At 38.2% G+C, this 26,955-nt stretch overlaps 2 protein-coding genes and 1 pseudogene across 7 annotated transcripts; 2 read left to right on the plus strand and 1 right to left on the minus strand.

The window, feature by feature from the left end:
* Positions 1-3,467: 3,467 nt before the first annotated feature.
* LOC131303220 (probable serine/threonine-protein kinase PBL11) lies at positions 3,468-8,880 on the plus strand (annotated as a pseudogene).
* Positions 8,881-9,551: 671 nt separating this feature from the next.
* Positions 9,552-14,741, minus strand: LOC131302537 (probable protein phosphatase 2C 60). Of its 3 annotated transcripts, none has more exons than XM_058329222.1 (5): positions 14,384-14,741; positions 13,324-13,757; positions 12,430-12,797; positions 10,944-11,180; positions 9,552-10,070 (listed from the first exon to the last, which is right to left on the minus strand). In XM_058329222.1, exons 2-5 carry the CDS (start codon positions 13,640-13,642, stop codon positions 9,801-9,803), a joined length of 1,194 nt encoding a protein of 397 aa, XP_058185205.1. In that variant the 5' UTR covers positions 13,643-13,757; positions 14,384-14,741; the 3' UTR covers positions 9,552-9,800. The 3 variants fall into 3 exon arrangements, with proteins under 3 accessions (XP_058185205.1, XP_058185204.1, XP_058185206.1); XM_058329221.1 differs by lacking the exon at positions 14,384-14,741 and adding an exon at positions 13,932-14,351; XM_058329223.1 differs by lacking the exon at positions 14,384-14,741 and adding an exon at positions 13,879-14,351.
* A 4,237-nt stretch (positions 14,742-18,978) lies between these two features.
* Positions 18,979-24,406, plus strand: LOC131302538 (aspartyl protease family protein 1-like). 4 transcript variants are annotated; one of them, XR_009191797.1, is made up of 11 exons: positions 18,979-19,489; positions 19,940-20,075; positions 21,291-21,526; positions 22,035-22,271; positions 22,397-22,532; positions 22,611-22,684; positions 22,766-22,881; positions 22,972-23,029; positions 23,483-23,554; positions 23,950-24,033; positions 24,181-24,406. XR_009191797.1 is itself a non-coding variant. In XM_058329224.1 (10 exons), the coding sequence occupies exons 1-10, from the start codon at positions 19,191-19,193 to the stop codon at positions 24,147-24,149; spliced, it is 1,548 nt and encodes a 515-aa protein (XP_058185207.1). In that variant the 5' UTR covers positions 18,979-19,190; the 3' UTR covers positions 24,150-24,406. The 4 variants fall into 4 exon arrangements, 2 of the variants coding, with proteins under 2 accessions (XP_058185207.1, XP_058185208.1); XR_009191796.1 differs by lacking the exon at positions 22,972-23,029 and having other exon boundaries at positions 22,766-22,865; XM_058329224.1 differs by having other exon boundaries at positions 22,766-22,865; positions 23,950-24,406.
* The last annotated feature ends 2,549 nt before the right edge of the window (positions 24,407-26,955 follow it).

Raw genomic sequence — 26,955 nt, forward strand, 5'->3', positions numbered from 1 at the left:
GCCTAATTTTGGATTTTGGCTTTCTGATGTAATGTTTGCCCCTATTTGAGAGCAAAGTTATACTAGTCAATACTTTCCAGAATGGAGGCTTCCTTCTAGTTCTAGACGCTTGCAAAATTTCAAACATTTTGAATCTTGTCATGAATGGCGGTCTTGTTTGGTTGTTTTCATAAGTACTTCACCAAATGCTATATTTTACAATCTGCTTTGAAAATAAGAGCGCTCATCGTTTTCATATCGTTTTCCCATCTTACTTGCCGTTGAACGTAAACCAAACATAAGTCTCACAAACCGTCGACCAGAACAAATGTTTGGAGAGTCTTCTTTCCATAAATCTAACTCTTAAAAGAACAAACCATGCTATATCTTTTCAAGAAACACCAAAAAGATGTTCCGAATCCATTCCATTACACCTTCTTAAAAAATAAGTACTTATTTTCAATTTTCAAGCTTAAAAATAATGTGCTTACGAAAATATTTTTAAATTTTTTTTTTTGCATCGTTTAAAGAATCTTTCAAACAAAATCTATATTGCATATTTTTTAATAAACGGATCCATATTGCATATTTTTGAGCCACCAACTTCGGTTAATCCTGCTATACCTTGGGCCTACCACATTAGCTGGCCATTTGTACTAAAGTGATGCAAGAACCCTAAATTTGGTGGCAAAAATAACTACCTCATCCTTGGTAGAATGCAATATGCAATGTAACAAAATAAATGCCACCTCCCCCGAACCCCCCCAAAAAAACTCTTGTATGATTGGACAAAACTTGGATAATCAATACAATTTTCTTTGCTCAGTGAAAAGGTGGGGTGGGGCGACCAGCGTAGTTGATTTTCCTTGGGCGCGACCATAAGGGAACCCACCCGTCCTGGAATGTTCAGATTTGAGCCATAGTTGATCCGTTAGGGGAGGACACATTTGTCTTATCACCATGTTGCGGACCCATCACCAGAACCCCACCAAAATACCAGTGGACATGAGGCCCCCACAACCCAACCATCTGGTCCTAAGTCAACTCGAACTCAAGGCCGATAGGAAGGAGATGGTTTTAACCCGACTGCCTTAGCCACTTGAACTACCACCCCAGTGGTTGGATAATACATGATTCTCCGTTCAAAACCCTGCTCTTGTCATGTCTCATGCCAATCTTGGCATATTTATAACTTTTTTGTTTAATGTTAGCTAGTTGCTAGACTTGTATTTTCGGAAGGTATACCTTCCCTAGTTCCCTGTATCTTGTTTCTTGCTCTTTCAATGAATTCCTCAGTTGTCAAATAAAGAGAACTTTCTGATTTATCCTGAAATTTTAATAAGCACCTCTAAACTATTTAGATCTTTATCTTTCTTTTTTTTTCAAACAAGGAATATTACCTGTGAAATATTTTATTCTCTAGGCTTTCACCTTCATATGCACTCTTACATGAGTAATTTTTTGATTTATTTGGACCAATTTTATGGATCCCAACTGTCTATGTCCGTTGCCGCGGGCCTCTCACGATGTGATTTCCTGCAAAAGAAATTTAAGTGAATCCGAACTCTAGCTAGAGTTAGATTGATGCTCTAGAACACAAAATTTTGAAGTTGGTGAAAGGTAATTGGAAGAGATGAGAAATACAACACTATCAAAATGGCTTAACGATGGGACAAACCATCAAGTAACCCCAAGGTTTGGAATGTTTGGCTTCCGTAAGATTCGAGCATGTGACATTATGGAGGTCAAACACTTATTGCTTTTCTACACGGTAGTTAGCAGGGCTGGCTCTGAGATTTCGGAGGCCTAAGACGATTTTCGAAAATGAGGCCCTTAATACCCTATCACTTAACGTGTAATTTCTTCTTTGTCAGTTCCTTGGGTTTGTTTGCAATGGAAATTTATCGTTTAAGGAGAAAAGATGAATCTATGTTAATGATGCACTCACCAAACCGAGTAATTTTTTCAAAGATCAGCGATCCTGACGTCCCGTGATCCAACTGTATTCTCTCTTTTTGTTTCTTACTCCGTTCCATTTTTACTGGGCCATTGGGCCTTATGTAAAACATATTCATGGATTAAAAAATACTCGGTCAATATACTAGGTACTAAAAACAAGTGAAGGTCCTAATTTTTGGACATTTTTGGAGCTTAAGGCTTGCGCCTCATGGGTCTTAGCCCAGAGCCGGCCATGGTAGTTAGTTGAATTATAACTTTAGCGAAATCATTTGAACTCAAGATGAACCTCTTTTCTTTTTCTTTTTTTTTTTGGTAAATTACCATTCATAGAAAGCAAACCAACCTAAAAATAAAACCAAGTCACATGGAAAGGGGAAAACAATTTGCATGATTTGACCCATTACAATATGTAATCAAAATAGCAGACTAGCAGTCCATTGTAAGTAATATCCAAGTATAAATCTGAGAGAGAAGATAAAACTCATTTTCATTGTTTGTTGTGATTTTGAATTTTGGGAAGGAGTAGAGTAATGGCTCGAGTTGCTCTAAGTGTGTGAAGTTATATTTGGATTCCTTTTTGGATCATTCTACTACCCCATAATAATAATAATGCAATACAACACAAGACGGGGAGGTCAATTTCAGGCCAGACCGTCTACCCTCACCACTTTGTTTTACCGCAGCGCTCAATTTCATCGTTCGTTTCGGCAATCAATGGTTCGGATTTTAACTCTTCCCTGCAAAGAATTTTTAAAAATTAAACTCTTCCCTGAAAGAGTTTTTAAAAATCCGGACCGTCCAAAACACTTTTGGACAGTAAAATTGAGAACAATGGGTGTAGACTTTTTGTTTTCAAGCCAACCTACTTTTGCAAGCAGGTTTAGATGCAGCCGTTCAGTATATTCACTTTGACATTTTATTTTTCTTATTTTCTTCAGAATTTTTATAACGCAGTCTTTCCTTGGCCTTATATGCTGCCGCCCAATAAACATGACCAAGACCCAATTATTCGATCGATGTTACTAGAAGAGGAAATAATTCTGATTGAAAATGGAAATGGATCCTCTCCGGCCCATGGTTTTGTGCGGCGAGACAGTCCTGATCAGGACTGTTTATTTGCTGCAATCAACGGTTTGGATGTATTTTTTCTATTTTACCGGTGAGAGTGTTCTGTTGGAAAACGAGCAAAACTAAGTAAGCTTGCATTGCGGGCGTGCCTGGACTGGATTGCAGTCCAAATTGTTGTTTAAGGCCTGCGTACCTCAAATCTAACTTCATATTGAGCGGATTGTGTACAACCAAAGGGGTATGGCTGTTCATGGTTCGTAGTTTGCCTTAATGAAAAAGATTTAGAATTTCCTAACCGTTATTAGAAAATGAGAAATGAAAAGGAAATGACTTAAAGATAAAGATAAAGCAAACTTTATTAATTGGCTTAACAAAGTTTGGGTACAAGGAAATGAAAGACAAGATCTAGGCTGGGCTAGATTGAAAGGTAATACAACACTTTGCTGGAAAGTAAATGAAAGATGAATTTGGTAAGCGTTGGGCTTGTTGGTGCAGGGACCTTTGCCAAGGCCTTCAATTCTGGTATTTATATGCAGAAGTTCCTCCTGCCCTCATGCATGGCTGCCAAGTGTCCATTCCAGGCTTAAGCTACTTAGAATGGTTCAAATGTGTGATTGTCACCTGTCCAAGCCTTACTCTTTACTCCAAAACTTCAGCTGCATGCCTTGCCTTAGGCCTGAAAGCAACTATTTCAGGCCTTGAATTGCCTCTTTTTGCATGAATATTTGCCGAAAGGAGAATCTTTGGACTTTTAAGGTTAAAGGCCGAAATCTTTTATAAAGATCAAGATGCTCCTAAATTAGTTCCTTCTGCAGGAAGGTTCAAGACAAAGAGAATTTTTGGAATTTGTGCCCTCTTTTCTTGCAACAAAAGACCAAGCAGGCCTAAGTAAGCTGCTTGTGAGCAGCTTGTACAGGCCTAATTGAGCTGCTTAGGCCACATGGGCTGCATGAATGTCATGTGTCCTTGCTTCACGTTGAAGGATAACGGCCATTCAGGCCTTGAGCTGCTTATGCATGCCTGATTGAGCTGCTTGTATATTGTTAGAGAGATCTTTCTAGGCCATTGAGTTGCTTGCAACTGCTTGTGCTTGTTTGAGATGCTTGTGACCTGATTAATCTAGGCCCTTACAAAATGGGACCAAACCTGAAAAACATATTTGGGCCTTTAATCAATTGGACTACATGGGCCTAGGCTTGACAATGAACCTGGGCCTTTATTGATTTGGCTTTGGGCTTTAACTAATTGGATCATGCTTCAAACTAATGCAGCCTAATCAATTTTTAAACTCTATTCAGCCCTTCCAAATTTAATTCGGCCTAATTGTGGCCACTTAAATTCTACCAAAGGTCCAATTCAATCAAGGCCTAATTCTACCAAGGCCCAAAATAACATTTTGGGCCATTAATCCATTAACAAATTCCTTTTTTAGAATTTGGCCAAAAATGAGTGTAAACAGAGTGTATTTTTACCGATAAAAGTGTGAAAAAATCCAAACCATTGAATCTACCAATAAACGGTTCTATCCTGCACTTTCTCGTGGTTTGGACTAGAGAGGAGCGAGACCCATTGAGAATACGTACACAAAAAAAATGCCCACCAGATACTAAAAAGATGCATATCATCCTCCAAAACTATTCGAAACCATATACTTCCAAGGTATACCCTTGCCTAACTAACCAAAACAAAGTGTTCCATCCAAAAAAAATAAAAATATGCGTAACATACACTAAAAAACTACATATCAATTTATGGAACACCTAGGTACACCATAGGTCCATAAACATACTTCTTTTTTATGAATTTCCGTGCAACAAATCCAATATTTGCTGATCTGAGAAAATGACATCTGATTCTCAACGCATGCTAAATTGAATAATTCTTCCGGCTAGTGAACGGTGAGATTATTCCTCCGAGTCCATTACTTTAACGGGCCGAATACCAATTCATCGACATTAAAAATCTCATACTTGTCAAATCGAATATGCAGCGTTCATATTCGGTACAAGTCTCGCTTCACAGCTGATACGACCAATACAGTAAATTCAGCTACTTCAATTTCTCTGTGAATGATTTTTACACATACCACTCAATAATCTTTGCCTATACACTGCGACCGTTACCCTTACGTGTCTTGATATTGCTATTTAAAATAGGTACGTAATACCAAGACCATGATATATTTAACTGCAACAAAATATGTATACACATCTATATGTCAATGTGTATATATATAGACAGCGCGAGGGATGTGGGGAAACACTGCCGGCGACATTTTCCTTTTTGATTTGACACAATACGCGCGTGCCTGTATCCCCCTCCCCCTCGCTCGGTCTATATGTATTTATACATACAAACATATGCCATATTGGACTGAAACAGACTTTCTGTTTTCTGGGAAGATAGCGAGCAAATGATCAGAATGGATCAGACAAACTCTTCAAGTGAAGCTTCACAAGCATTGAGCATTGGGCCATCCGAAATGCATAATTCAGTACTTAGCCGTAAACACATATGGTGGGGATTTCCCTTTGGCATTTTAGCCATCTTGTTTGGTGCATTTTTGTGCTTCTTTCTCAAGACCAAACTCAACCGCAGTTGCAGGCACTGCTCCGAACAAGAAGGTTTTTCCCTACTAAGTTTTCGAAATGCAAACGTACTTCTGTATTCCGTTTGCTGTTTTTCAGAAGGGTTTGGATTCTCTCCAGTCCAACTTTTTGGACAGGACGAGACAGTCCAAATCTGAACCACACAGTCCAAAGTTTGTTGAAGTTACTAGTATTATCTACCAGAATTGGAAAACTGCAACCAAACATTGTGTGTTAAATGTTAGCAGTTATCCTATCCCTCTATGTGCAGAGATTTTTTGTTACGTTACTTCACAAATCGATCGATTTCGGTGCCAAAAAAAAATCAGGGAATTTGGATGCAGAGGAAGTGACATTGAGGCGATTCCAATTGGAAGAACTGGCGAAAGCCACCAGAAATTTCAGCCCGGATTGCTTGGTTGGATATGGTGCATCTGGAAATGTTTATACAGGCACATTTGATGTGGAGGGAACCCTTGCAATCAAGAAGGCCCATGCTAATTCCTTCACTAGCACCGACCCAAGAATTTTGCACTTTTGGTTTTGTGTCGTTTTCGTTTTTCGCTCGTAAAACTGCTTCGAAAAACTGATTGGAGAAAATCAACTTGTTAGAAAAATGAAAGGCCTTTTTGACTTTGGACCCAGCTTCACTTGGATTGCAGAAAGGAAACGCATCTCGATGGTCAATGATACAAATTTTTGAAAGATTCAAATAAGACCCATTAAAAACATTTTTGGACGGCTGCAGTAATACACGACAAATGAAATCGGAAAGTGAAAGCAACTGAAAAGAGCTCCAAAAGGCTTTTCAGTGTACCTAATGTGGTTGTAGTTTTCTTGAAACAGAGGTGAGGTTGCTATCAAAAGTTAAGCACAGAAATCTTGTGGGTTTGGTGGGATTCTGTGAAGAGCCTGGTATGCACCAAAAAATGCTAAATCTGTTGTTTCAGAGTCACCAAATTTCCAATCAATTGGGAAGGTTTTTCTTTGAACAGGGCTCCAAGGAGAGAAAATACTGGTCTATGAATATGTACCAACAGGGCTGGCCCAAGAGTTTTTAGTGCCCAAGACCTAACAAAAAAAAGTGTGCCCTTAAAGACATAAAGAACAACAAGCTGATTAATAAAAACCCCAATTCATTTTCCCCTTCCATTTAATCGATTATCGAGAGAGAACACTGAACAGCGCCAGGTTCTTACCAGTCAGGAAACCCCAGGCCTGCCGAAAAACCCAATCAGAAAATCGATTGTAGAAGACGAAGACCCAATAGGCTGCTACGGTGCTACCTCTCAAATGCAGACGAGAGCACCTTTTTGTTTTAGTTGCCTTTTTATTTTATTATGGGTCTTATATTGGGCATTTAGGCCTAATGAATGTTGTGTAATTTATTTTGGGCCTTTAGGCTGAATGAAGTTTTTTTGTCTAGGCCTTTTTTTAAAATCAAATTGGGCCATTTTTTTTTCTGTTGGGCTAAAAAGACCCATACTCAAGCCTAATAGTAAAAATAATAGGAGTGTCCCTAATTTTTGGGGGTTTTTTTGGATGTCTTTGGATGTCTAAGGCCCAGGCCTTTTGGGCCGGCCCTGTGCACCAAATGGTTCACTACTTGATTACATTATTGGTAAGTTTCAATTTGTTAGCCATTTCCGACTAACCCATAACATTTTTTTTTACTTTTCTTTTTTGTCAAAGATTTCTTCACTATATAGCTTGTAAATTTCTTGATTATGGATGTATAGGGAGGGGAGGGAGGACCTTAAGCCGGAGGGAAAGAGTTAGCATCGCCATTGGAGCAGCAAAAGGTAGGTTTCGCGTCAGGAGTTATGTTGTCTCTTAAATCTTTGTTGTCTATCCCGAAATGCACTCTCAACTGTGCGATATATGGTGTAACTCTAAAACACATAACCCTCAAGCATGAAACTAAATTGGTGATGGGGTATAATCCTAATCAAACAAAGACTTGCATACATAAGTCTTTTCTAGTCTATTAATTTGAAACGAAAACATTATCATTGTAACTCATGATCGCGAAAATGCCACCGTCACATATTCTGTACAGATCACTATACAGAATTCCTATTTCGTTAACTATTTTCCTAACTTTGACATTGTTGTACACTTCTTGCAGGCATAGCTCATTTGCATCAAGGGATAAAGCCCAGCATAATCTACAGGGACCTAAAACCAAGTAAGATCGTAGTAGGAGAAGGATTTGAGGCTAAAATCTCAGATTTTGGGTTAGTAAGATCAGGTCCTATTGGGGACAAATCACATGTGAGCAGCCAAATCAAAGGCACACCTGGGTACCTTGACCCTGCCTATTGCTCAAGTTTGCATTTGAGCCCCCTTCAGTGATGTCTACAGCTTTGGGGTCATTCTTTTGCAACTGGTTGCTGCCGAGCCTGCTGTGGAGAAAACTAGAAGCCAATCTTGTAAACACATTATTGAATGGGTAAGTTATTAAGCTTAAAAAAGCACATTGATTTGGAACAATCTATAGCAACTAGATGGGTACAGGTCTAGTTGGTTAAGGGATTTGGGAGAAACTATAAGGAAATGGAGTAAAAGTTGACTTTTAATCTCATGTTTGGTTTAGCAATCTTGTGATAACCATTGTGAAAGGGAACTATTTGTTTTGCTATCTTACCAAAAATGGTGAGATTTTGTGAGAAACGAAACATGTTTTCTTTCTTTTGACACCAAGTTTGCCATATTGGTATCAAATGCAATTGAAGTGGACAAACATTTGAAAATGGGAATTCATTGTTCTGTTCAACATGCAGGCAAGGCCAAGCTCGGAGAGAGGCATAGTTGAGGAAATCTTAGATGCTAATCTTCTACTAGAGCCTTACAACTCCGAAATGATGCTGAAAATGGGGCAACTTGGTCTAAGATGCGTCGCGCGAAAGTACCAAAAAAACGCCCGACTATGACCCAAGTATGGCAAGAGCTAGAGGCAGCCCTCTACTCAGCAGAGAACTCCATTCACAATCAACCTCGTTGGAGATCGACCAGCACATCCCGGCAGCCAACTGATCAAGGGAATCCTCGATCGACAGAGCACAATGAACCTTAGAGCCTTTTGAGTGTTGATGGATTACGGATTCCGAGACTTCACGGCAATATGTATAGCATCTCATTTCAAAGCACAAGTTTGAGGTGTTTTGAAGCTAGTAGTAGTAGTAGTGTATCCATTGATATAGATGAGAAGACATTGGGGGAATAATGGAGGATACAGTTTGAATGAGGATTTGGCTGCACATTGTTTGACTGCTGCTGCACCTATTTTCTGAAACCAAATGCTTCCACTTCTGTATTCTCTGTAATTTGGAATAGAAAGAGGCAAATTGTTTCTTCCATGGAGAAGGCTAGTACAAACTTTTAACTAAAATTTGCATAACTAACAACAACAATTAGTAACCAATACAAATATTTTCATATCTAACCAAAATTGAGAATATGTGCGTACCCTACACACCTATTCATAACTCACCATAATAATACCAAAGCCCTTATACACTGCCATGAGAATAGAAAAGCTCAAACCAATCTAAAAATTGGTCAAGGGATGGATTACATTCTCCTTTGTCCCAACTATACTATCAAAAAAGTCTTTACCAAATTAACACACACACACAAAATGCGTAACAAATAAAATCACAAAAACAAAAAAACAAAAACAAAACAAATGAACATAAAGTTCGCAACTAACTTTCATAACTTCACTTTTTTAGAGTACACACCTATTCATAACTACATAACATTTCTTTTCTTTTCTTTTTATAATCGGATGTACAGACCAACTTGAGCGCACCTAAGATTACGAAACATTTCTATGTTACACACTACGTAATGTAACTTTCCCTTTCTTCCATGCAAATCAGAGCCCATACAACAACCAGCAAGATACCAGTCCTCACAAAGAAAAGGAACAAAGTGGCAAGGAAAAACAGCAAGTAGAAATAAGATAGTCTTTCCATAAAGAAATCTCTCCTTAGAACCCCCTTTTCCCTGATTCTTACATTTATCTTTTTCCTCTATCAGAAACTCAGCAAGATACCAGTCCCAAGTTAAATGTTACATTGAACATACAAAGAATAAAATCCTAGTGAGAACCTTCTTTTATCGCTCGTGAATCTGCGAATGGAATTCACAAGTTATTTGAAGAAGGATGATATTCTAGTAGACGAAAAAAGTCGATTTCATTTAAGTAGTAGCGATTTCTGTAACTGTAGAATATGGGGCCAAAGTTTTTGCAGGTAGATGTACACCACCCCCTCTCAACGACACGGTATGGCCTTTAAGGGAGCTGGCTCGGCTCACAAGATTTGAATCAAGAAACACAACCACGACGGTAATGTCATCATGGAAGTGCCGCCGGACCCCACGTTCGATCTTCTTCAAATCGGAGTACCTCATTTCTCTTTTCTTAGCTGCTTCTAGCAGTGCAGCTTTCACAAGCCTTTTAGCACTTCCCTGCATCAAGGGAAATTTCATTCTTTTACTTCAATTGTCCGAAAATAACTCCTGTTTTCTTATTCATTTGTCACCATAACCTAATACTATGTGGCTAAAGCCGAATAATAATAATAATAATAATAATAATAATAATAATATGATGATGATGATAGTACAATTCCTATTGACATGAATGACTCCAGGACACAACAAAATAGGAGTATGTCTATTCCTGAGAATACTCCATCTATTTTCTTGAATGAATTGTATTAAAATGGTACCAGAGCATTTCATGCATTATTATACTGGTGTTTTAAGTACAGTTTTAGGGTAAATTTGAATTACTACGTCTATGTGTGATTCCTAGGTGAATGGTCCAACTACAATAGTGGAAACATGTAACATACAAAAACATATTTAGAATAGTCCACGTACCATAGCAGCCAATGCTTTCGCAGCATAAGACCGCAAAAAGTGCATAACCAACTGGTTGATGCTATTTCCATAATGGTTCTAGATATATAGTAACAGTTGTGTTTCGATTATAAATTTGTAGAGGAACTTATGGAGGGAAAGGAGTATTTGAAGATAACATAATAAGATAACGGAGTGAAGAAGCTAAAGTTATTTCTTCGCTATCCATGTCAAACTTACTTTCAACTAGTGAATCCCTCCAAAAATCCATGACCCAAAATCAGCCTATAAGGATATCAAATTTAGCTTTTCAAAACCCCAATAATAGAGATTACAACACGAGTAAAGATGATTATCGAGAAGAACCCAATGGTTCAATCATGCATCGAGTAGCATCCAGGAATTAAAAACACCGCAAAGCAATTGTTAGAGTCAATACTCAATAGAATTAGAACCAAGTTAATGTCAACAACTTACACTGCGGGGGTGATTTTGTACTAAATCTACTGCATCCTGATTGCTAAGATGCTCCCATAAACCATCAGATGCAAATATGAGAAATTGATCATCTGGTTGAAGTTCATGCACAGAAATTGATGGTTCGGAGCTCAGTATTGGTCTTTCGAAAGGTTGACGAAGGCGAAACTTAGCAATCAAAGGCTCCCGGTTGAATTCAGCCTTTTTCAGGTAAACATCACCAATTGATCTAGAAATCTACAACATAAAACCCGCAATCATCCAGCAGGGTAGAAATAAAAAAATTCAACAGTAAATCCGTAACAGCTGATAATAGTGCTTGCTTTTGTATAAAAAAAATAAATTATGGTTAGCATGACATGAGACATGAAGCAGCACATAAGCTAACATGGCAAACTGCCAGATGGGTGACACAGACCAAAGACAACACAACTTACACAATGGCCTTCCACTGTGAATAAGCCTATGGCAGAGAAGTACAAGAATATCGGCCACAAGTTGATTGGAAAAATGGAAAGTATGATATGACAGTAAGGCAGCAATTAGTCATTTTTTAAACCTGAGGTGATAAATTTGCTCAAAGGCACATGCTTTGTCAAGATGTAATGCTTCCCTAGATGTTGCCTCGCAACCTGAGCAATTGATTTAAAATAGGAGAGCAATCCTTAGCCTTAGGTGACATATTAAAAGCTCAGAATAACTTCTCAAGAAAACCAAATCACCAGAAGCATAAAATAACTTCAAGACTGTACAAATACAGATTTCCAAGGACATACGGTCTAGGAAGTGACAAAAGAAGGAAACTACAAATCAAAAATAAAATAGATCACTCAGGACTCAGGAGACAAAGAAGTCGAAATGCAAGAATAGTCGAATGACACATTGTACAATCCTACCAATCATGGCACCATAATGGGAGCACAAATTAGTCATTCGTGTAGAACCTAAAGCCAAGGGTACAGCAACAATGGTTTGTAGTCAAACTAATGCCAAAACTTATTTGCTTTGATGAAGAGAGGGTGGGGAAGGAAAAGACAAAAAACAAAAAGGGAACTGAAAGGTAAAAACCAGCTACCACGCCTCGTCGAATTCTTAGCCACAAAATCATTTTGAAGTCAAAGTGGATGCCAATGAAACTCCTCACCTCTCAATTCAATTTTAAGCTCACTATTCAACCATCTAATATTAGCATGACATTTCCACACTGTGAAAGCCAAAGATACCCTAAAAAGTCTTCACAAAACAGACACCAATAGTAAGGGTAAAGGACCAGCTAAACCCGCTGAATTCATCACGTATACTCCCCCTAAACCCACTAAAGAAGGCAATTCACAGATGTTGATAAATGCTTCACACTCTTAATTTGACTTGCACAAATGACAAGTTTTACTATGTGAATGAAACATAATAGCAAAGACTAGAAAGAATGAGAAATAAGCAGGCCGTGGTCAATTTGAACATCAGTATCTATTTGCAAACAACTAACCTGTATCAAGCCTTTTACGCGCCATACATTATGCTTTAGAACTACAATCTGAGGGTCATCTGGATGCAAAGAATGCAACTCCTGTCTGACAGACTCTACGCTTGCATTATGCTCTGCTGACAGCTGGATGGCAATAACCTCTCCAGTTGCCTTGACAAGTTTCCCCATAACAGCGCGAGAATCACCAAGGTTGGCAACGTAAAGGGTCCCACCACAGATCACACCAACCAGGCAGCAAGACCCAACAGCTGCAATCTGAGGTTTAATAGGCCACTGTTTAGTAACAAGAGAGAGAAACCCTTCTTCTGTTGCTTGATATGCTTTCCTAATCACCTCCACTGAAATAGACTGTTGCTCGGAAGTAAACCCTGCCAAGCACCAACAGTAATTCAACCATCCGGGATAAAAACCATATCACAAACATTAAAACCCAGTTGCAAAATAGGTATTACAAGAAAAAGTATCCGGATTGTGATTCTAATGACTAATGACTCCTGAAACGGACTGCAATCAGGTTGAATTCACTTAGTCTTCTTATTCCTACAAGTAATTCAATTTATAGACCACAGCAATAAGGGCCCTTTTGTAACACCATCAAATTAATAGCAATCAGATTAGTAATATCAAATCCCCCAAGTTATCATCTATTGAATGTTTTATGGAATTCCATATTCGACTGACATAGAAACGTGACTGCAAAAGTTTCAGCCAGACAGAAAGTATGTGGTTCCCTTGGATTTACAATCCAATCCTATGCTCAAATCCAGGCAAGTAAATACGGGAAACAAACAAAAAGGAAGGGTGAAAACCAAAATTCCATATATATTGATTACACTCCGCGTGTATCAGAGAAGACCTATCACGTCAAGAAATTGGTCACGGGGAGGATCTTACTCTTGAGATTCGGGAAAAGGTGATCATTGATGTAGCGTGAGGTCTCAGGCCCACCATGACCATCGTATACTCCAATAAAGGTTCCATACGGCCCACTATCCAGCAAGCTCAAGCAGCCAGACTCAATCTGGCTCTGGTCCTCAAGCAAATTGTTGGCCTGGACAACTGCCATGGAGTATTCGCCATTCAAGTGCTGCCCGGTGTCTTTGTACCATAGGAGCCCTTCTTGTTTACCACCTACATCTGAACTATTACGTGCGGATAGGTCAGATAACGGACACCAGCAAGCCCTTAAAAAGTTTATCAACCTTGATAACATCCCTCATCTCACCAAGATCCACCACCACTGCCTCAACATCTCACACGGATGCTATTAGTTCTCCAACCGAAGGAGACTTACAACAAGCCTTCTCCCGAGAAGACCACCAATAATACTGTAATAAGGAGTTAAAGAAGAGAAATTAGAATAAGAACCACGACAATAACCTGGACATAAGATCACAGAACTGATAGAAGATAGTATATTTCTTCCTGAGAGAACTCAACTCAATATACCAGGTAAATGAGAAAAAAAGTGTCTCAACACCGAAATCCAATTCCTTTCTTACTTAAAGAAATTCTGAGAACTCTCCTAGCAACTGAGCGGTGGGATTGGCCCCCGAGGATTAGTCAAGGTGCGCAGAAACTGGCCCGGACACCCGAGTTACAAAAAAGAAATCCTGAGAACACTTAAATTTCACTATAGGTGGGACGAAATAGTGTCGTGGCCAATAGCAGGGGCTAAAAACAATAATCTGGACTTAAGATCACAGGACTCATAAGAAAGGGTCCAGACAACAAAACCCAATTCCTTTCTTAAGCTAAAGAAAGGAAATTAACCAGGACCCAAATCCTAAAAATTCTTAAATTTGGATAAATTAGGCATGAAAAAGAGTTTTGGCCAACAGAATGAAGACCAAGAAAATTCTAATGCCAGAAGAATGAATAAATAATAAAGAAAAGCCATAAACAACACCTATCACATATTTTGATTTCCAAGAACAGAAGCAAGAATACTTACAGTGTGATTAGGCGGCTACTGAACCAAACCAAACGAAAACGACTGCGATCTGACTGGAATAGAGCAACCCATGTGGGGGTTTTAAGTGTTAGATCAATAGATCTATCAAACCAAACTTTTTACAGATGCATACGTATACTGAATAGTGGAGTAACAGATAATTGAAGGGTGGGAGAGAGGGGAAAGAAAAAGGTGAGGTTTTTCTGAATCAGTGTGTGGGCTGATTGAACGAACTTGAACTGGGTTTGAGAGTTTCCACTCTCTCTCTCTTCTCTCTCTCTCTTTCTCGATTTTGGCAGGAAAACCCCTGTAATATAGAGAAGAAAACGAACAAATCAATGGCAGAACAGCCAACAATGAAAAATGGGTAGCCATGGGCTCCACACATATACACCAAGAAAAAATACTTATTTGCTGCATAAAAAGGAAAGGAGTGTGAAAGTTGGAAGAAAATAGAGGGAAAATACCGAAAACCTCTCCAAGCTATTTTTTTTTTTGGATATTTTTTTCCTGATTATTATTATTTGTTTAGCTTTACGGTTGTAATATTTGGGTTTAAACGCCTCGACGAGAGAAATCAGAACAATAAAAAAATGTGGACTAATGATGAAAAAAAAATTATATAAGACGACACTTTGGACCAAAACATACCAACTATTTGTATTATTTCTTCCGCCGTGAACTTTTTTTATTTTGGTTTTAATTTTTTAATTTTTATATTCATCTCATCGAGACGAATGATAAATTCAAAAAATACGACGCAAATCTCTAACAAGAAAATCAACAAAGATGAACAAAAATACAAAATCAAACTGTCAAATAAGTTAGAGAGAATGGGGTGTGCGCTTGAATTGGGTCAGATGAAATTTCTATAAATAAATAAAAAATATTGAGTGAGAAAAGAAGAAAATGAGTTCATTCAAGTTTTTAATTTTTGATTCTTTTGCAAATAATTTGTTAAATAATCAAAAGAAGGCTGCAACTATGCGGAAAAAGTAAAATATAGGCCTAAAAGTGAGCTTCCCCTCAAAACTCATTCCCTCATTAATTTCGTCAAGTCTTTTAAAAAAAATAATTTCTTCAAGAGTGAAAAATATTTAACATAGAAGTGAGAATTTTTTTTTTTTAAACGGCAAAAAGATAGATTCATTAACTCATAACACAAAGTACAGAGCTAATAGAGCCATGAATACATCGGTCTGACCATCCAAAACCCTCTTCTTCTAACCACATGGAGGAAATTGAAATAAGCCCAACAGGCTGAGCCCGGACCAGGAAAAAACACCTAAAAATCCAAAGATGGTAAGGAACCAATACAAAACCTAAAAAACACCAAAATGGACAAAGCTTATAACTTTAGGTATTGGATTAAGCTAACTTATTTGACAGCTTAATCCAATACCTATAAGTGCTTCATCCAACCTTAGAGTAACCTATAGGTATTGGATTAAGTTTATTTTTTACGGGAACCCTTGAAAAAATATTTTACATTTAATGAACGGCTCGGATAATTTGTGTGGGATCCGTGATGGGCCCCACAACGAAATCTGTTCACAATCTGTACACAGATTGCGGTGTGTAGCACTGTTCAAACGCTTAAGTGTCCGACCTTGACCATCGACCTTATCTAAAGTACTACTGCTCAATTAACAGGAAGCTAGTAAAACACGTCATTCAACACACAAAAGGCTATCTAAATTATTGTGTTTGGTGATGAAAATTGACGTTACTGTGGAGGAACAACTCATTCCCAGTTAACACCTAACTTTTACTCCCAAATGAGAGAGGGAGTCCATTTCCAGGGGCAGATTTTGTCAAAAAGGTATTTGGTCATTTACACATTGGGGAAATGAATAGATACAAACGAAAACTTTGGTCATTGACTCTTTGGAAAGTTGGGTTCACATTATTTTTTGAGAGTGAATTTATTCTACCGGCCAAAATAGTGGAAGACCATATTTCGTATGATGCCCACATCGAATTTTACTTCAACGATCACATTTTTTTATTTATCTAACTAGTTTTACAAAAAATCTAACTCAAGTGGATATCGTAAGTATTCGATCCAAGCATTAAGCTTTTGGTCTAAAATTCTAAACTAAACAAGAATTATGAATCAAAGTAAAGTATTTTCTGATTTTGGTATTTATCGATATGAGATTGATCTGATTTTTACGGAAATTTTTATAATTTTTCAAAAAGAACGGGTATGATCGATCGAAATGAAACTTGACGTGGATCGCGCACAAATTGAATGTTCGCCCATTTTTAGCAGGTGAGTTCACTCATTTTTGGATACCAAAACCAAGCCAAATCCAAGGCAATTCAATGAGTATTGACTTCGGTCGGCTAAAGAAACGACATTGTGGGACATGATTTGCCCAATTTTTGTAATCCTTTCGAGGCCTCAGACGCGGGTCCTGTGTCAACACGCACAAAAAACAAAAAAAAAGGAAATCATTTTTCAGGAGAATTCAATGTGCAGTCTATATGAAAGATACTCAAAGGTTAGTCTGGTTGGTGAGTGGATTAGTCCGGTTGGTGATTGATAGTTACCAAGTATCCACTTCGGAGAGTTGATGATTTGTTTGATCAACTGCAAAGAGCAAGGGTGTTGTGCAAAATTGTTCTTCGCTTGGGCTATCATCAACTAAAGGTTAAGGCAGAGGACCCAATCAATAATCATCGATAGGTCGTGTTTTCACGAGCATCCAAGGCTACACGGCCAAGAAAATCTACTTTTTGCTCGATAGAGTTGTGGTTTGCCTTGCCGAGACCAGTTAAAAGAGCATGTCGTTTCAAGGGTATTTCGGTCTTTTTTCTGAGTATTACCGATGAGTTTTGTCTTCTCGTGTAACTGAGGCCAAACAGCCGAGGATTGCTTATGTGATCTCGATAGTATCGAGCCTTAGCACCCGGCATCAGGTGGCCACAGTTCCCCAAGGTTGGGAGACCACCCCACAGTAACAAAATACAACTTTGCCCTTGTGGCAAGAAAAAAACATAAATTTCCAGCGTGAATGATCTGCCGTTAATCGGATCGAAGAGTGAATTAATTAAAGTACGCGTAAGCTGAGTAAGATATCGTGGCCGTCTAAACAAAACAAAAAAGTCTACATGAGAGAAACCAATACCAATCGGTTAAACGATTACATCTGTTGGGATTAAGCGCGGTAATCCCACCCATAACAGAAGCGCAACAAACAAAAACAAATCACATAACGAGAGAACACACACAACCAAAATACGTGGTTCTCCAAACTCGTGTACGTCCACAGGAGAGATATAAATCTTCTACTATATGAAAAATAGACGATTACAACGTGAGCTGTAAAACCCTCCCTGAGCTCCTAACACATAGCTCTATACAATGTTTTACACTCACCCCCACAACTCTATTTTTCCTCTCAACTATTCTCTCTCACACAAAGCCTTTCACGGTGGGGAAGACCCCCAAAAGGACTCCCAATCTTTCTGCCTTCTGTACTCTGTCTCTCAGTCCACACTTCACACACATGGCACAAAATCCCTTTAATACATTGGCAGCAAAAGCCTCTAAATTTGCCAAGAATATTCTAGAGCTCATCACCACATTTAATGCTCTATGCCAGCCCACTTAATTTCCTTAAACATTTAATTAACTTAGCCAACACCAAACAAACCACTATGGCCTTTTCTTTTCCAAGTAGCATTAACACCACATGGGCAAAACCCAACAACATCTACTAACGCGTATTTCGGGGTCTAGACATGGATCTAGGGATGGGTATTCTGGTGTCCGGGTCCTTTGGCCTTTTGCCTTGTTTGGAATTGGAAGTACAGCCCTTGCATTTTGTTTCGACAGGTTGTGATGGTATTTGTGTTTGGTTTTTGCTCTCATCGATGGCCCTCTACTTTGTTTGGTTAGATGGTTCCCATCCTTGTTTTCTTGACTTGAGTTTTCTTAACTGGTTGGCAATAATTCTACTGTAGTTCTCAACTACTAGTATAAATGAACCTATTACAGTTACTGCTACTTGTGCGTCACTTCTTCTTCTTTTTTTTAAATTATTGATTTGTCTCGATGGTATTGAACGGATTTTTGTTTGTAGTATTTCTATTTAATAGGTTGTAAAATGGCAGATTTTCAAATAACCCACATTTTCTAAATGTGCGAGCAGTCAAAGGCAAACTCGAATGTCAATCTTAGGCCCCGTTCCATAACCAAAAAAAGGTCCTTATTTTTTAAAAAGACAATTTCAAGCTCGAAAATTATCGGCTTATTAAAATTTAAAAACATACAATATGGATCTTGTTTAAAAGATCTTTTATATGATGCAAAAAAAATTGAAAAATTATTTTTTATTTATATTATTTTTGAGTTTGAAAATGTGAAATAACCTACTTGTAAGAAAGTTTCTGGGTTGGAGTCTTAATCTACCAACCTCGTAATTTGAACTTGCGAAGTTACTCAAATACAAACTCGCGTACCCGGAACGCGGTTGTCCTGGTGGATGCTTTATCAACCTATTTTGCGCGGGTGAAAATAAAAAAGAAAAGAAACTCACTACAAAAGGCTGCTGAAGCAAAAAAACCTAACTTCCTCAACTGTCTCAAACAAAGATACTACACTGAACCAAACCCCCTCCTCTCTCTCTCTCTCTCTCTCTCTCTCTCTCTCTCTCTCTCCAGAAAGCTAACCCACAATCTTTTTCCCATTCCAAGACTAGGGTTTCTTTCAAACTTTAACCTTTGACCGTACAGTGTCCTTCATTTGATTACCTTCCCAATCATACCATATGCAACTGGAACAAAAAAAAAAAAAAAAATGAAGTCTTTATGCATCTTCTTGATCACATTGTTCTCGATTTGGGTATCACACAGCTGCAATGCCCGTGTCTTCACCTTGGAAATGCACCACCGTTTCTCTGAACCGGTCAAGAAATGGTGGGAGACCACCGGCAATTACTTTCCGGCCGGCAATTGGCCGGAAAAGGGTAGCATTGAGTACTACGCCCAGTTGGCCCATCACGACCGGCTCCGGCGAGGCCGGAGAATGTCGGAATCGGATTCGTCTGTGACCTTCTCCGAGGGCAACTCCACTTTTCGCATCAGCTCTTTGGGATTGTAAGGGTTTTGTTTGTTCATACTCTGCCCTAGTTCTTTCTTGAATTAGGATGTGTTTGGCCTAAATTAATTTTTTCTGAAGGCATGGGTATTGTTGTTGTTATTTTCGTGTAGTGATCCTTTGTTTAGCTTTCCGTTAAAATTTTCTTGTGATTGACAGTAATCATAAAAGTATAATATCGATTGGATCATTAGAAAAACAAAAAAGACCATGAAAACTTAATTTTCCAAATTTTTCTTTGGCCTTTAGTGAACTTCTTGGGGTTCTTGCCACAATCTTATACTTTTTCGATGCCTCTAGATAATCGTGAAGCTGATGAAAATGTAGTAAAAAACGATAAAAAGAAGGACAGTGGCGACTGGCAATAATACCCAAAAAGTTCTTCCAAACACACCTCTAGAGATTTTGGTTGATTATTGTTCAATTGTGTTTATTTTTTATTCTTGTAGTTTGCATTACGTGACTGTTACGTTGGGGACGCCTGGTATGAAGTTTCTGGTGGCGCTTGACACGGGGAGTGACCTGTTTTGGGTGCCCTGTGATTGTAGTAAATGTGCTTCCATTGAAGGCAAGCATTATAGCTCCGTAAGTTTTTGTTTCTCCATTGAAAACCTAGTTGTAAATCGAAACCATGCTCGTTGCTATGCTTAAAGTGTCATAGTTGTCTGTTTCGAATGGGTCTAAGTTGAGTTAAAACGCAGCAGGGCCAAGACATATATGAGGCGTGGTAAGTTAGGATTACTGCTAAAAGATGACATGGGATAGACGTGACTAGGAGTTTTTGGTGGTTAAGTTTATTTCTTCCCCCTTGTGAGGTTATTTTGTGGGTTCTGTATGGGCTTGATTTAGTTGATTCGAACGTCACACGGTTGATATAGTGTCCTGTTATTGTAATTTGTAACCCTTTGAATGTAATACTCCTAATGCTTGATAACGACTACATTTTTCTTGACTTAGAGGAAAGCTGTGAACCATCGAAATCTATTCTCCCAAGCCACAAATACTATAAACCCGAGCTGGGTTCATTGGTCACACCATGACCGAGGGACTCCACCCCCCTTAATTGGCATGATAATACAATGCAAGGATCTCATGGAGAACAAGAATAGTGTCTGAATATGCTCTACCTCTGCATAAGCCTTTGAGCGGTCACGATGTGTATGCTTGTGCAACTCTCTAATGGGGTTAATTGTTGGAAATATTGTTCAAAATGATTATCTAGGAAAAGGGCATTGGTTTAGGTTAGTGTTAGGGTTGGCAAGGTTAATATCTCTGCCACAAAGTGTGCATGCATGAGCATGAGCGAAAGTGGGAGAAAGAGGGTGAGAAAGCATCCCACACTGCTAAAATTTGTGAGAGCAAGGATTGATAACATAAGCAGAGAGCAAGGATTGAGATTGAGAGTGAGAGCACAGTGTCCTACTGAAGTACTTGGTAAATATTGCTTCCAATGAGTAATCTGTTGATAGCAGTTCAGCTGCGTCTAATTATCCATTCCTTGATACGCTAACAAAGGTGGATGACACTCCAGCCTTCGCCTTAACTACGATAGAACAGTTGTACTAATTCATCCCTATGCAATGTGTTACCAATCATTGTAGTAGAAACATTAAAAGACTAAATATTTAATATACTAAAGATATTCGAGCTCCACGAGTGTGACGTTTTGACAAAAAATGGACACATACATGAAGATATTAGATGCTTAGTTAGCAAATCCCACTTAGAAAGCATCTTTCAGTTTTTTACCAGAATTTTGTTTCCTACCCGTGCATTGTCTGAATCATTCTATTGTGGTAGGATTTTGAGCTTAGCATATACAACCCTAAAGAGTCATCCACAAGCAAAAATGTCTCTTGCAACAACAGTTTATGTGCACACCCTACTAGATGCCTTGGAACCTTCAACCATTGCCCTTACATAGTGTCCTATGTCTCATCTGAAACTTCAACTTCGGGGATTTTGGTGGAAGATGTTCTGCACTTGAAGACAGAAGACAGGGACCAAGAATTTGTCGAGGCGTATATCACGTTCGGGTGAGTTGCCATTTTATCTAGTATAACCAATTTGACCACTTTATTGCAGTTCTACTTTTTCTTTTTCTTTTTTTACCAAACTACTAGTTAAGTTAGTGAGGGTACTCTTAAGGAGTGTTTGGTTGATCTCAAGGACTGGAATGGAATGGTCATTCTGTTAAGAGTGCATTTTTCAACATTTTGTTCACTGAGAAATGACATAACATACCCTACAAATGGAGTCCTCGATCACCAATCTTGGTGAATGAATTTTGGTGATTGAGTATTCCATACAGAAGCCGAAGAATGAAAATTACATTCCTTCCCTGGATCATTTCAACGAGCCGAACGCTACCTTAGTTGCAAAATTTTCCATAAATACTGTGTAATTGACAACAAGAAGCATGTTAGAGGTATCTAGCCTGCCAGATTCCTTGTTAAGGTATCCTGGCTTCTGTTAGTCTTACAATTGACAGGTCCATTTCACCCTCGTTCTGTTAGTCTCGCCTAGGTTGAAATAAAAGTGCAGTTGTTTCTGCAGCTGTGGGCAGATTCAAACTGGTTCATTTCTAGATGTTGCAGCTCCAAATGGTTTGTTTGGGCTTGGATTGGATAAGATATCAGTTCCAAGCATTTTATCCAGTGAAGGTTATACATCAGATTCTTTCTCCATGTGTTTCGGGCAAGATGGAACTGGAAGGATTAGTTTTGGAGATAAGGGTAGCGCTGAACAGGAAGAGACCCCATTCAATCTTGACCCATTACAGTAAGTGGTAATTTCTCACTTTTGTGATGCTTAATTTGCTTTATTGAGTTTTTTACTTTTCTATTTTTTGTAGTTGTCTCTTTGCCCTTCCTATTCTATGTCATGCGCCTATATTTACATTGCAGTCAGACGTATAATATAACTGTATCTCAAGCACGTGTGGGAACTACTCTTGTTGACTTGGATTTGACAGCTCTCTTCGATTCTGGGACCTCTTTCACGTACCTGGTTGACCCAGCCTATTCTTGGTTCTCAGAAAGTGTAAGCACTCAGCATGAGGAATTTTTTAATCGTTCCTAAACAACCAGCATTGACATTACATGCTTCGTTCTACTGCAGTTCCACTCACAAGTAAAAGATAGGAGGCGTCCGCCCAATCCAAGGATTCCTTTTGAATATTGTTACGACATGAGGTACATTTCCAATCTTACAATAAATTCGTGCAGTTTATAGTTCCAACTAAATATGATCTTCTGTTTCTTGATGATGCGCAGCCCAGATTCAAACACCAGTTTGATACCGACTGTAAGTCTTACTATGAAAGGGGGAGGCCAACTTGCTATCTATGATCCCGTAATAGTCATCTCCACTCAGGTAGAATCTTAAAAAGGTTAGAGTCAGAAGTTCTATGAAGTCGTCTTCTCTTGTGTCTTTAGTTTTTTGTGCTTATACAAAGATGTTTTCCGCTAATGATTTGCAGCATGAACTTATATATTGTCTGGCTTTTGTCAAGAGTGCAGAACTCAACATAATTGGACGTAAGTCTTCTTTGCAAGCTATGCTTGTTGGTAGGAGTATTTACCATGTCTTCCATGGAATGTGCATCGAAGAAGCCATTTCTTTGTTCTGCGCATGGGAATTGTATGCGTCTGTTATATGGAAAGTGGAAACTAAGTTGAAGCTTATCTTACCTTGATATTTGATAGGACACAATTAAGAAGTGCACATACTCGGGATTAATCTAAACGATAATGATGCATGATACTGGCATGGTTGATGGTGGAAATTTTCTCATACTAGAAACTCTTAGGCTTCTTTAGTTCCTAAAGCTGCATGTTTGTAGTAAACTGTGATTGGTAGAGAACACTGAAGAAACAGCTATTATATGTCTTATAACTTCATGGAATTTAAATTTTGTAAATTGAAATCCTCGGTTGCATTTACTCATGCAATGTGATTGCTTATGCTCTGATTATTGATTGTTGGTACAGAAAACTTTATGACTGGATACCGCATTGTATTTGACAAAGAGAAACTCATTCTTGGCTGGAAGAAGTCCAATTGTAAGTATTATGTATCGGTAATCGGTAACAATATATTTGCTCCAAGTTCATTCATACAGCTGTTCTAAATGCATAAAGTACCACTGTCAGACACTGACACTTGGATAATGGTGTAAAATTTGTGTTTTAACATATTTAGCTAAACATTGCCAAGCAAACATATTTGGCAGTTCAAACTTACCATGAATGCTCTAAGACACCTTGTACGCTCCATTTACCTTATTAAAAGAACAAAATATAAGAAAATATAAATATTTTTGCGTGTCCCCTTGTCCTTAGAATGGGAATTAAGATAATCTGCTACCTAGACACATACCCGCTTTTGAGTCCATACATCGTAGGTTTTACATAAGGTCTTATTGAACCCCTAATGGAAATATTTGGCCCTTACGCAGGCTATGACATTGAGGACACTGATACAATTCTGGCGAGGTCGCACAACTCTACCACTGCACCTCCAGCTGTTGCAGCTGGACTAGGTAATTCCCAGATTCCAAAACCAGCAACAAATTCAAGGAATAATTCGCACAATTCGGTTGCTTCTGACCTGACTTATTCCTTTTCATTTTTCTTCATACTTTTTTTAGTTTTGTAGCTAATATAGAAACCTCATTTTGCCACACCAGTTTCAGTTACATGTAGCACGGGCTTGTAGCCTATGTTGTGCTTAAATAGTGATGAAAATCCCACCATACCACTTCCAGGTGTGCTAGAATTTTGATAGTTTTTGTTCATATCCCTAATGCACATGGGCAAGCCAGAAATGTTTTTGCTGCTGGCTGTGGTTTTGTCAAGGCATTCACACGATTATACAGCAAATGAAGGGTTCGTATCAATTTTTTTAACTTGTTATATATAGCCTAATGGACCAACTAATCCGAAAGGCCAATTCAACAATTCCATTGTTTACTAATGAGGGGCCCAATTAAGAGTGGGCAAAGCCACATGAATTGATAGCATGCGAGTGAGAGTCAAATCTCAAACCAAAGGCTATCTGAGGCCCTTAGTTGTTAATGGAAACTTGTCGTATTACAAACCATCGTTATTGAAAATAAACAAAATTACCAACTGAAGCAAAAAATAGAACACCTAAAAAAGATAAGAGTAATGTGAGGGTACAAGTGGTAATTACCTAACTTGAGTGAGGGTATTTTAGTAATTGATATGAGAATGTGAAAATCCCATAATCCAAAAAGGACCTCCAGACCTCTTTTTGGCTTCTTGCCTAGAAAGTGAAAATCGGTGAACCCATTTTGTTAGAATGGATTGTATAATGGACAAGCCAAACATACAAAATGCAAAAATGAGTTAATGAGAAGGTGAAAATGAAGGAACCAAACAGGCCCTAAGTTCTCCTAATGAATTTCATATGTTGTTAATCTTTCTTTTTCAACACAAAACTATCTCGTAGCATAAGGTGTGAATTTCATGATGGGTGGAACCTTTTATGTCTCTATCAAGGACATCTTTTTCCCCAAAAAAAAAAAACCCAGAAACTTTTTCTATCCAAGGGATGGGGTCCTGGAAGAAAATGTTTCCAGTGAATATCTTTTTCACATTATGGGCAGATATATTGGACTTTTAGGGTACAATTGGTCTATGTATGTACTATGTTGTTAAGAAATTTGCTTTCAATGTGATTAATACTTCTACTACTTTACTTGGATGTCTTTAATTCCAACTTTGACTTCTATGAGCAAAGAGGTTTAGGGTGCGATGGAACTTTTGGAGAAGCAGCAAACCTTAGAGCATCTCCTCCGAGGAAAATAGAAAAACCAAAACCAAACCATATTTCAAGAGTCATGTCAATGAGATACGTTCCAAGGCCACACCATTGTGGCGTAGCTCTCTTACTCTTCGAATTTGAAGAGTGAGAAATGGCTCTTCAATTGCCACATATGATTGGTGAAATAAGTAATTGATTTCTTTAGTAGAGTGGGTTTGTAAAGTCAAACTGGTAATAAAAAAATTTAAGGTTTAACGAGTCTCTTAGAGTGCACTTATTGCAAATGGCTCTCTAATTTGCTAGATGTGTCACCAAAGCTAAATTAATTATTTAAACTTGAAGATGCTCTTAGGTCTTCTCTTCGTTGGTTTTACGAAGGAAATGAAGTTAAGTGAGAAGGAAAATTAAATTATTTGACTTCAAGAGAAATGGGGACAAAATTGTAAAAAAAGTGAATAACTATGACTAACAAAGAGAAAACAAAAAGTTTAGAACTACAAACAAAAACACACAATTCCTCACAAAGCAGTGGCCTACGAGCCTCACATGCTTTGTGAGTGTATGTGTAAGTATTTGTGTACTTATTTGTGATTATAGACTTGTTGAATAAAATATTTACGGACTTATCTCTCCGTCTCTCTCTCATTCTGTACTTGTTAATTACTCGGAAAACGAGGTAAAACATCATTTTTGTTATGGGGAATTACGTTTTAGTGGAAGAAAAGGCAAAGTTTGATTACTTGGAACAGGAGGTAAAACATCATTTTTCGTTATGGGGAATTACGTTTCAGTGGAAGAAAATGCAAAGTTTGGTGATTTTCACACTACTCTCCTTATAATCACCCTCCTTTTCTGTCCTTTAGTGATATTAATTTACAAAATTAATCTTTTATTTGTCTACTTTTTCACACATTGGAGAAAAATATTGTAAATTCACATCACTACAAGATTTAAAAAAAAAAGAAGAAGTGCGGTTATAAAAAGGAGAAATGTGAGTGTGAAAATCACCGTCCAAAATTTTCCATATCCATGGTGCTCTTTTTGGAAATGATAAGCACATGGTAAGAAAATTAACAATAAATCCGTCTGCACATACAGATTGTGCACAGATTTTGTTGTGGGGCTCACCATGGGTCCCACAAAACGATTCGAGTCGTTCATTAAATATAAAATATTTTTTTATCCGATACCTATAGATGCTCGATCTAATTATTTAACTTTTCATCATCCGAAAATCTGAATGAAAATTTAGATGATCGGATCGAGCACCTAAATGTATTAGATTGAGTTGATTTTTTAAGAAGACCTATGAAAAAATGTTTTACATTTAATGAACGGCTTGGATTATTTGTATGGGATCTATGATGGGCCTCACAATAAAATCTATGCACAATCTATACACAGATATGTCTATATGGTTAGCAGGGTTTGAAAATTAACTATTCCCGGAGTAGTACACTATATTTTCTTTGCTTAAACTTAAAAAAAACTTAAACGCGCCCTCTAACTTGACTTTGACCATCACAGCCGTGATCCGCTGAGTTTGTTTTTTTTCCTTATTGAAGACGCGTGTTACCCGATTTGGTCAGCGACGTCAGTCCTTTGGCAGTGATTGGCGCCAGTAAACATCGACCAGCTACTAGGCGTTTTCGGTATCGAATAAGTATTGAGAAAA

Source organism: Rhododendron vialii, chromosome 10a (assembly GCF_030253575.1).
Source record: "Rhododendron vialii isolate Sample 1 chromosome 10a, ASM3025357v1".
Lineage (NCBI taxonomy): Eukaryota > Viridiplantae > Streptophyta > Magnoliopsida > Ericales > Ericaceae > Rhododendron > Rhododendron vialii.